The sequence below is a fragment of the Temnothorax longispinosus genome, chromosome 5 (genome assembly GCF_030848805.1).
Source record: "Temnothorax longispinosus isolate EJ_2023e chromosome 5, Tlon_JGU_v1, whole genome shotgun sequence".
In the NCBI taxonomy this organism is placed as follows: domain Eukaryota; kingdom Metazoa; phylum Arthropoda; class Insecta; order Hymenoptera; family Formicidae; genus Temnothorax; species Temnothorax longispinosus.
Genome location: NC_092362.1, coordinates 17,915,404 through 17,927,628, shown reverse-complemented (window position 1 = coordinate 17,927,628; position 12,225 = coordinate 17,915,404). Strand labels below are relative to the sequence as shown.

The 12,225-nt window shown below is 40.7% G+C and overlaps 1 protein-coding gene across 1 annotated transcript; it reads right to left on the bottom strand.

Moving 5' to 3' along the window:
• Positions 1-291: 291 nt before the first annotated feature.
• LOC139813250 (uncharacterized) lies at positions 292-5,129 on the bottom strand. Its single transcript, XM_071778632.1, has 2 exons — positions 1,626-5,129; positions 292-1,274 (listed from the first exon to the last, which is right to left on the bottom strand). Exons 1-2 carry the CDS (start codon positions 1,761-1,763, stop codon positions 684-686), a joined length of 729 nt encoding a protein of 242 aa, XP_071634733.1. The 5' UTR covers positions 1,764-5,129; the 3' UTR covers positions 292-683.
• Positions 5,130-12,225: the final 7,096 nt, after the last annotated feature.

Genomic DNA, 12,225 nt, shown 5'->3' with positions numbered 1-12,225 from the left:
AATACCACTAATCACTTCTCGATCCTTTCTAACGTGCCTTGACCCCGTCGCGACAAGAGTTATAGCAGTCGGCTTTATTTGAACTACCGCCATCAGGACCTCTAGCCACGTTCGCACCTGAAAGTCGTGCCAATGCACCCATGAATTTCGTGATTTCGCTTTTCGAAGAACACGGCGGGAAACATTAATCGGCGTCTCTCGATATCATTCAAATTCAAGAATAGCTAATAAGAGGGAAATAATAAGAAGGTTAATTGAAATAAGAACAAAAGTAATTGATGGTACAACAGTGTATAATTAGTCAGTGTAAAGGAAACATATAAAATTTGTAAAAAGTCGAAGACTACAAAACAAGGCTCGCTGTCGACGTACATTTCGGACCACTGTAATTTATCGCAAAAATAAAAAAAAGATCTAGATTCATGAGAGTTATCCCCGCGTCACTGATCGATAACTACCGTGTCGAACAATTATTAATCCTTTGCAGTCTCGATTAAAAGGTTATAAAATTTGCTTTCTCTTCCAAACCAAATCGAATTTTACGAAATAATGTACAATAATACATTTCTTGATGTATCCAATAAAAATGTTCAATTTTGTATAAAATGTTGATCTCAATTTTACATGGACGATATACGACTGCGAAGGATTAAGATCCGCAGTATCTTTTCGTGGGTAGGTGTTTACGGCTGATCGCGATTTCGGTCGTCAATCATCTCCTTGTCACTGCTACTCGATCGGCTGCGCGTCTGACTTCGATCTCGACTACGGCTCTGGTGTCTGGACGGCGTCTGGTTGTTGGTATTGTTCTTGTATAAATAAGTCATGTCCTTTCGGAGGTTCTCCACCGGGGAATTTCCCAAGGTGTCCTCTGTGCGTTTTCTGGACGAGCATTTGTTGCACCTGGCTGCAAGAGACCTCGTCCTAGGAAGCGGTGGACTTCCTCTCCCTCCGCTTCTTGTGCTTCTGCTTCTCCTCCTCCTCCTCCTTCCTCTGCCTCTGCCTCGGCCTCTGCCTCTGCCTCTGCCTCTGCCCCTAGCCCTGGTCGTGCCCCTGCCCCTGCCTCTGCCCCTCCTGCGGCCTCGGCGACTTCGTCTTCGCCTTCGCGATACTCCGCGTCCACGTCGTCGCCTCCTTCGTCTCCTCCTGCCTTGCTCCAAGGGCGCTACGGTATGCGCTTTGTACATCATGTCAGGATCCGTATTCAGGCTGTAATAACCACGGTCCCTCTTCAGGATACCGTAGTCCAAGCCGCGTTTCAAGGCAGCATATATCTGCGAAAAGAGCACCCCTTTTATTATGACTAACGAACTTTTTATGATTAATAAACGCTCTTTTTTACTGCGTTTATTAATCTACAATTTCCAGTAAAAATTTTTCAAATAATATAATAAAATCAGAAAATTTTAAGATATCTTTCGAAATTTAAGAAAAAACTATCAAATTTTAAACATTAGCGTATTAACAATAATTGTTATATAATAATTACTTCTTTTTGATGAGAATAGGAAATTAATATTGTTAGGAGAAGTATCATAAAATAATATCCGTAAAAACATGCTTTTCGTGCAAAAAATGAATAATATTGATAAAATATTTTTGATAGACTGGTAATTATTAAGTACCTGCTTTTGTATGTTGGCGTCCGACCCCGTATATTGGGATTTAATATAACTCATGATTTCTTTCGACGTGGAACCACGAATTTCCCGCAGATTGCGAATGGCGGAGGCCACCAAGGCTGACATTTTTGGCTTCGTCATATTTCACCTTTTCTCGCCTCTTCTATCCTTCGAAAATATTCCGAAATGGCAATGCCGTTATGTGTCGTCTCATGAGCAGCTCTCGTCAGATATTTAGAGGCCGGATGCGAGGAGCTCGGAGAGATCGAAGGCAAGAAGATCGTTGTCGACGTTAATTTCAGCGATCCACTTATCATCTGGCACAATCCGTGATGATCCGGACGATTTCTAAATATTTGCGATGGCTCCTTTGCGACTTCCCGAAATGTGCGACGACGCTAAGATAACTCGGACTCGGTGAGCGCTTATACTTGGAGACGGCACATTTAAGCTGGTGCGCTTAAATAATCACTAAGAAGATTTAATAACCGATAAAAATCGGTCGTATCGTGGTGCCGAATATGATTTTGGGAAGAGAGGATGGAATGTGTTGCTCGTCAATGGCCTGTCCGGAGATAACTGAGCTGTTGTTATTGATGCGCTATTTTGTCCGACGCGCGTTGCTAGGAAGAAGCCACGGAATCTAGATTCAGATCGCTCAAAAAGTGAAGATCTGTAGGTGACTCCGAAATTTTATTCAAATCGTAATCGAATATATGAGACGTTATGAAAATAATTCGTAGCATAAATTCCATGTTTAGAGAGATTAATATTAGCATAAGAAAAGTGGATATTATGCATGAAAACGCATTTTTATTTTCGTTTCTTTTCGTAAATTGTATCTATTTTATTGATATATGAGATTATGATAATATGTTAATTCTTACTTTACATAATCCAGTTAGATTAATAATCACAAGATGTATTAATAATATGAGCGTATTATAAGAGTTAAAAATAAATTCAAGCAATAATTTAAAAGAACATATCGATCGTAATAATAAGAGATAAGAAGTCTCACACGATAAGTTATATGCGACTGTCGACGTTGATCGTTGAATAGCCTCGTTTTTCTTGCTCTTCGTCGCTCATTTCATATTCCTCGGGCGCACGGTATCCTTTTTTACATTTCCCGCATAATTAGCGTCGTCGTCGCGCGTGCATTGCGATACGGGTATAAGTACTACCGGCCGAGTGAATATCGTGTCACGTAACCGAGATGCACTACTCCCATTGAAAGCGCCTTAATTAATACGCTCGTTTTAACATTCATAACATCCCAGCGCGCATAATTAAGAAAAATAAGCGGCTCGATTGATTATCGGCGATGTGTCGGCCGATGATCCGCACGCGACTCCGTCCGATCGATAGTAGCCGCTCATAATCCCTACCCGAGAATTCATCATCGTGATGAATGTTATGTAAGTAATATTAATGACAACAAAAACGTTTGCTGTTGCCGAAAATAAAAAGCGCGGAATCGTGCCTCGCTCGTGGCCGCGTCTCTCGTTCCGTTGAATGCAAATGTGCCTCTCGGTGTATCTTGGAATCGCGGCGGTGAGCGGCGATGCAACATTGTGACTATATAAATCTAATGGAGGTTCGGGGTCATCACGTCGGGGTTTACTCGAGCTTTGTATATGAAATTGCGCTACCGTGTATATACTGTACGGTAGCCGGCGGTAATAATACGACGACGCGCGCTTGCAAGGGGTTTCTCTCTTTCTCCGCCCCGACTCGCGACTCGTCTCATTATCCGTCCTTAACGGTGCCGTCGCCGGCAGAAAAGAAACCGCGATTTCAAGTCGCCGCGTGCGCGCGCGCGGAACGCGTGTATCCCCGGACGGAGACGACTTGCCACCTCGGTAATTGGACAGACGTGGGGATGGCCGCGGTTTACAGGAATAACGCGGCAATTTAGCCGGCCGCTTAAGTCGCTATACGCGCTCGCTCGCGCCGACGATTTCGTTCGTTAATCAGCACCAGGTGTCGCGAAATACCGCTTCTCCTCGAATGCGCACCTGCTTGTAAATGCCCACGTCTATACTCCAATAATTATTTATCAACGTCTCACTGAGAACGGGGGGCACGACAAGTCGGCGGCGTTCCGAGTTCCGACCGCTCCGGCATGCCGGCATTCGGGCGTTTTATTATTCATCGATCGAGCAGCGACGACGCGACGGCGCGCTTAAATCTCCTTATTTCTATCCGCAGTATTTCTTCCTCGCGACGACGCGCGCGCGGCGTTAGAACGATCACGAGTGCCGATGTATTTCCGTAATTAAATTCAATCGACGTGCCGCGCGAGCGTAATCCGCGATATATCATTCGCGACGGCAAAGGCGGTGGCTTTGCTCCGTCGCCAATTGCGTTGTTACCCGCATGTCGTAGATTGAATTTGCTTCGCATCGGTCGCTTCTGGAAGCCAAATTTTGGTTCTGTGATTACATCAGTTCCAATTCCCGTTTCGGAGTAGCGCATCTCGATGCAACAACTCGGATCTCGCGGCGCGTTACACGTATATACCGATGTTACCGATGTCGCGCGAGAAATTGCTTCACCGACTTTTCGTATCGTGAAGGGAGCACCGGCAAAACCGATCCTCCAGGAACTCGAGGACAGAACGTGACTTCGTAACATCGCTCGGCGGTAAGACGAGCGAACAAACCCGCGCGCTCCGTTCCGAGACTTTGTGTTATCCGCCCCGTCGGGAGTGTCGGGACTCCGACCGGGCGACAGGACCCTAACAAATGTCGCGCGTCAGGATAATTGCGCGCGGAATTCGCCGCTCCCACGAACGTGTGTTGTTCCTAACGCCGCGGGAGGACGACAGGCGACGCAACTCGGGCAAGGTTTCTCGTGCCACACGCTCCTGATGCCGACGGAACCGCAGCGGTTCCACGCTTCATGCGTCTATCGTACGAGCGTGTGTGCGCATGCGTGTGTATATGTATGTATATGTACGTGTGCGGAGGAGCCATCACCTCCCTCGCCGCGGGATGTCCGGCCGGACAGAATGTGGCGAACCGAGCGTGACGATTGCCCACCGAGGCATTTTTACACCTACGCTCGCTCTTTCCAGGAATCCATCGATCCCGATCCTTCACACCTCGCGGCGTCTAATCACCGTGACTTTGCCGGCGTACGTTCTTTCTCTAATTGTAAGACAATGCCGGGGCTTCCCGGAGCGCGTATGCGCGTCCGCGATTTTACTCGACGTAGTCCGCTTCTTCTTGCTCGGAAAGTCGTTAGGATGTTGCGAAAGGAACGCGGGACCGTTCGCAAGAAGGCTAAGTTCGTCACAGATCTTGCGCGTTTTACGATTGCAACGGTTTGTTATATACGAGGCATACTTCGATGAATCCGTACCGAATTGCAGAATGTACAATTTCCGTTAATTATAATTCTAATCATCTTATCTATTTATCTACATTAAATTATGTCAAGTAGGTCAAATAGTAAGTAATAAAATTTTATCTCTATAAATTATCTAACTGTTTGCGACAATTTCTTGTTTTCTCAATCGTCTATAACTCGAGAAATATCAGTACATCGTTGACATTATTTCAATTAAGGAAAAATCGAGACTGGTTATCTATCCTATATCTGTCGTTAAAATGAAAGACACTTTTAATACATCCTGTGTAGAAATTCCAAGATTTTTTTAGCTTAACCGTAGGGTTAATTGCTACTTGTAGAGATCAAAAGACCTAAGGCTGCGACAACGATCTTAGAGGTGTCACGGTTCGAGGACACAGCGCTCGATTGCGCTTCGAAATATACCCGGAGGACGCTTATTAAATGACAGTAGAGTCCGCATGTGGAAAGACACAACCCTCGTGACACCGGTGTCGTTCGGCCGACCAATCGACGTGTCGATCGGCACATTGTGCACCGTACACCGCGATGATTGCGATTGGCCGGTTCGGGCACCTTTTTGCCTTCCGCAACCGACAGTCGCGCATAAGTCGAACGTATTATTCGCTTTGCATACTTGACTGGCGGCGCCCGACGCGGTTCATTATCCATCGTAAACGCGTTTTTTTTCCACCGCAAATCGCCATTTTGGATTAATTATCGACCGACTGGGTGCGCGTCACATTAGCGTTTTCCCCCGTGGCGCAATATACAAATTATTTGATCGACCAATCATCGAATGCTCGCTCGCAGCGGTAAGTACGATCGCGCGCATGAATATTACGAGCGTAATAAATAATTGGTGTTCTCGGAACGGAAAGATCAAGACGCGTTGACAATTTTATTATCATAATTTGTCTCGCTCGCGAGCATCTATCAGCACGACGGTGTGGCAACCAGATTTTAATTATTGCCACGCGGAGATATAATCTTACGCCGCTTATGACGCTCGTGTCGCTTACGCTTTAGAAAGTGTTACCCACAGATACTCATTAGCGACGTAATTTTTCGTACTTGTCAGAAATTGTGGCCATTTCTGTAATAATATAATTCAATGAGAGCATCGCTTTCTCACAGAGAGATTGAGATATTAATTTAATTACAATGATCAGTTCACATTTTTAATCGTATGTTATGCATTTTCTGCATATCTTGGATGATGAAGTATCCTAAATACCGGAATAGCAAAAAATTGCAAGAATTATAATGTTTATAATTGCCGCGAAAGCGTCGCGTAGAAATAGTTTTACAATAATAACAATGAATTTGATTCGTCTTTCATCAAATTATATCTATTCTTTCATCATCGGACTTTTGATGCTCTGGTGTGCTGCGCTGCATTAGGTTTAGGTTTGCCTCACATTGCACGCGAAGAGACGGCGGGTCGGGCAAAATAATCTCTCTTTCTTCATGTTCTTTTTCTACTTCTTCCGTTCACTCGCTCATTCTCGCGTGCCGGATTTTCGGTTCTCAATGGGTTCATGGCGGAGGGGTGAATTAACGGTCCAATGAGAACGGGCGCAGTTAATAAACCGGACATATTAAACGATTATATTAACGCAACCGTCGCCGGAGATTAATGCACTCGCGGCTCTCGAACGTCTCACTCCTTTTCGCACACGAGCACCGAGGAAAGGTAGAAGCCGACAAGAAATATGATCTACACAGTGTGGGCACCGTTGCACCGCGGTAGCCTTAAGATAATTACGACCGTATGATTTTTGCGTATCGAAAGGCTATAGTTCGAGTGACAAGTCGGTCGATTCGAAAGCGGCGCGTATTAAAACGAACTTTTTTTAAATATCGTTTTAATCAGGGTGTAACGCATCGCAAAGACAGCTGTGATAAACGTCGTCGAGCTATGAAATTGTTCGAGTCACTATCATAGTAGTGATTATACCGTTAAATGTGCAGATTAATTTAACAAAAAATAGACTGTATTCAATAATGTAGGATAGTGAACCATTTGAATCAATTAATGATAAACCTTTTAATTAATGATAAAGCTTTTTTAGAATAATTTATTAAAATTTCTTTCTATAATGCTTTATTATATTATGCATATAAATATTTCCTAATTATTATTATGCTATGTACATATTAATTATTATTTAACATTCAGCATCATCTACTATTTATGGAATATTTCTAATTACAATATATCCTCTTAAAAAATAATTTTTATTTTGTTGCGTCAAATTCTTCTATTCAAGTCTTGAGTTTTTATTTTTTTGCGCAAGTAGTTTATATTGTTTGATTGAAAAGTTGTTTGTAATTCGAAAATGTGACAGTATAGTTTTTCGTGGAAAAAGATATTAAAAGCGATCGAAGAATCTTCTTGTGGAAGAATTTAATGTGAAACCAAGTGTGTACGGAGTAGATATGAGAAGGAGAAAGAGGGGAGGAAGGAGGTTGCAAGTGGGAACGTTTGATTACACGAGAGCAGGTGGACTAGAAGAGGCGAGAACACGGAGCTACTCGACTGTGGTAGCGACGTAGGTTTTCTTGGCCCACCCGCACCTACCATCTCGTCTCGATGTCACGTGTTTATAAATAGTGCATCAACGTAATTCCTGGCGGCTGTAACTACGGCGAAAGATTTACGAACACCGTGCTTCGAGTAGACGAGACGTTCCCTGAATGCGGAAAGGAATTCGGCGAGAGATGTAATAACGAGGTTGAGCGACTCGCGCCTGGTTAGGCGTTACCGATGATTCCTGAAATGTTCCGTCTGGCTAGAGATTGTCAGGAATATTATCTGGAGCTGTCACGTTCACGCATTATTACCTGTAGGAAACATGATAGAGGATTTCGTTACGTGTTGGCGCTGAGCTTTGTCAAAATCAGATTACAATGTTTTATTCTATTTTCTCTTTTTGAAAGCTTATTGTAGGTATTTGTAAAGATTACTTCAAGTAAAACAAAGATTTAAATTAATAAAACATTTGATGATTTGTTCAACAAAATTTTAATATTTTTACGAATAGCAATCCAACTTGTTGAAGAATTTGATAAAGTATGTTAAAACTGGTTGGTACAATACAAGACGATAATTTAAAAATGTGATGCACTCAAATATATCGCACTTACGTTAGAGATCCCAGCGGCATTACCGTAAAAGTGGCTTAACTGGATCCGACACGAACGACATTAGAATTCCGAAAGCCTCGAAAGTCGTAAAGGTATCTTCGACAACTTAACGACACATATTTCACGGATCATGACTTTCTCGGATGCGTGCTAGCTATTTCGGCTATTTGCAACGCTCGCTTGTGTCGGACATGCTCCCTTGTGTCTAACGTCGCGCTATTCCGCAATGCGAGCAAAGCGTTCGTGATTTCAGTCGAAATCCACGTCCGTGGTCTAGTCATCATCGTTGGAATTCGTAACTCGACGGCGCCGATCGTCTCCAATTAGTCGCGCGCTTATAAATCGCGCGGTCCGAACATAATTAATAATACGGGAAAACATCGTTGTCGTTGCCGACAATGCAGAACGAATTGCGTACCAACGAGCAATCTAAATTTAGTGTATTTGCATGCTCTCGGTGACGTACGGAGTCGAAGAGTATCGACCGTGGTCGAGAATACCGTCGGAATTCGAAGGCAGAACTAATTTCCTTAGGGCTATTCGTGTGTACGAAATGAATAAAATATATACTGAATAACGTATGAAAAGGTGTATATAACCAATTCAAAGGAAGTGATTGCAATCTTTCCATAAAAATAGCATAGTGTTAATTTATTTTCACACGATATTAAAATTAGACAAACGAGAATTAGAATATTTATTCTATAATATGAGGAATCATCTTGAGACACATAACGATTTATTTTATAATATATCAAAGTGTACAAAGATGCGTTTATTTCGAGTATACATTACATTCATAATATAATATTCATTCATATTACGCTGCATTGCGTTTGCCACATTTGTATCTTGCAGCGACATTAGTCGAAGTTAATTTGAGAGGAAACTCGTATATTTCCTCTTGCAACGCGATTAATCACCTATTTTAACGACTCCCGGGATATTACTCAGTACGACATGAACAGGCACTTAAATTTGACATACGGTGAATGCAAAAGATCTGTATCGTGTAAAACCGCGCGGAAAGACGAAACAATCGGGCGATGCACATTGAACTTAGAGGAACGGGGCTGAGAAATGTGGCACGAAGTGTTACGAAGTGCACGTTAACGCACGCGATTCCCTCTTGGCGGATTATATACGCAGACATTTGTTACGTTAATGGAATTTCTGCGACTAGCAATACACAATGCACGAAGAAATAATGGAAGTCGTAAGTTGAAACACACCTCAACAAGTTCCAATTCCGGGCGAGCTCAACACACGTCATCGAATATTAATTTCTGATTATTTTAAAATTTGTTGTTATCAAGATTAAGATCATGCAAGATTTCCTATTAATAATAAATTCCACTATAAACTTTAAAGCAATTTTTTCTAAATAAAATTGTTCTAGAGATAATCACTCATCGCACAACTATTTTTTACATTTTAATGCTAAAATTCTGAATCGAAATTTTGTTAAGGTAATTCAGCAGAAATTGATTTACTTATAAATTCCGATGATTTACTTATACTTATATCTTAATAATAATTATATATTATAATATTAAATAGCATCTGTCAAGTACTATTAATAATTAATAATTGCAATTTCAATTTCATCGATTCGTTCGATTCATAGGGATACACCGTCTGAACTCCCGAAAGATATCGCGTCGATTTGTGGTTCGGTAATTGTTCCGCGCGATATTGTTCAGTCGGAGATCGTAATCCAATGCTGCGATACAGACCGATGTCGCAAATAGCGTGGACTGCTGTATCGCAGCACTGGATACGATTTCCGACTGAACAATATCGTGCGGAACAAGTTCAGTCGGATACTGTATCCAGTACTACGGAACAGACTTATATTGCAAATAGTGTGATGGATTGCTATTGATTGCGTATTGATGTTCATAACCGGGTTGAACGAGGGCAATTGTCACGAGCAGTGACAATCTCATTAACAAGTATCGCACTTACTAAGTGCGATACTTGTTAATGAGATTGTCATTGCCCGTGACAATTGCCCTAAGCAGATTTTTCTCGAATAGATGTTTGATATGGCAGAAATTTGTTCCCTAAATAATTTATTTAACAATTTTAAATTATTGAAAGGTTATATATTTATGGAGTTACTATGGAATATTATTTTGTTAATGTAAAAATTGATTTAGAGGAAAAATACAAAAGAAAAATAAATATTTTATTGTATTGTATTAATTTTATTGTATTAATTTCTACAAATATTCTGTCTAACGCTGATGATATATGGTTTAATTATTGAAAAGTTCTAGTTCCAGAAGTTAAAGACTCATAAAAATATTAAATAAATGTAGAATATATATCAGAAAAGTTTACTCACTAATCCTCGATGCGAAAACATCGTGTAGCTCTTACAGTTTCACTTGAGACTAACGCGATTCCTCACTGTCACTAACTTAAATAACCCAAAAAGAATCGCTGACGTTAGCTTGAATTTTGCGTATTCCATGATTTCATCAGTTTGCACATTGTGAAACCGTCCTTGGACAAAAAGTACGGTATGTATAAAAAAGTATGGTATATGTATATGTGTATTCTAAAAATATTTTTAGAATACATATATACATAACATACTTTTTTAAAATTTTAATGACGTCTGTACTTTTTTTTTGTCCAAGGACGGTTTCACAATGAGAAAATTTAAAAAAAGTACGTTATGTATATATGGAGGGGTTAAAGCCATAGTGGTGTAAGTCACTTTTTTTAACCTATCGAGTTAAGTTCATAGATGCAATCTACACATGCAGATATGTTGAAAAAAGAAGAAAAAAAAATTGTCAAAAAAATTGACTTACACCACTATGGCTTTAACCCCTCCATATGTATTGTTAAATAAATTATTTAGAGAACAAAGAGAAAAATCTGCTTAAAGTTTCCTTAATTATTTTAATTCTTAGCAGTGACAATCTGATTAGCAAGTATCGCACTTGCCGGCGTCCTCGTTCAACCCGGCTATGAACATCAATACGATAGCAAACCACGCTGTTTGCAAGATCTGTCTGCTCCGCAGTACTGGACACAGTCTCCGACTGAACAATATCATGTCGATTCCTGATCTGGTAATTGTTCGGTAAATAATGGTGGTACGGTGGACGATGTGGATAGCTTAACACATGTGAACGAGCACGATCGAAGCCGATCGAACCGAATCGAAGCCGATGCTCGTTCACATGTGTTAAGGTATCCACATCGTCCACCGTACCACCATTATTTACCGAGGCTACCATGTGCATTTCGCAAGAATAAGAGGTCATGGATATGTACGACTCTCGGTGTATGTCGGCCATCCTCAATCTTTGGTAAATGGTCATCATCCTATTACTTGATCCGAGAAAATGGTATAAGAATAATGTTTCATTAACTTAACATTCGCAATATTTTATTTATATTACTATCATTTTATTGAAAGTTTAAATTTTATTTAATTTGATATTTTTAAATGTAATATTTAATTCGAAACACCTATCTCACTAACTGCGGACCATCAAGGAATTATAAGTTTAAATGCTATGACCATTATTTTAAAAACAATAAAGCAACGCAATTTTTACGCTTTTTCATAATAAAAATGTTTGTCTTAAAGCAAAAACTTGCTGGATAAAAGTTAGAATTACAAAGAGAAGTAAAAAATATGTACCGAATAAATTTTTTCTGTACACCATATAGTAAAAATTAACTCTTTTCACTTTAAAATGTAGCTTGAGCAGCGTTTTCACAAAAATTACTTTATTCATATAATAAAAAGCTGTGTTACCATAGTAAAAATTACATGAAGATCATGTAACTGAGATATTTTGCATAATATTCAATGCAAATGTAATTTCGTGTTTTTCAGCGAAATTACAATCACTTTCCATCAGAGATGGAGCACTTGTAAAAGTTTTAATAAGTCTCGAGATTAAATCACGAAGAAGATTAAAAGTAGGTATTACTTGACTGCCTGTCCGATAATCTCACAATCCATTTTACTTATGATCGATGGGACGCTTTAACTCGGCGAAACGCCATTTCTCGCAAACGAGGGCGACCGAAGAGCCGCTTAAAGCGGACGCGACGATCTCCTTCC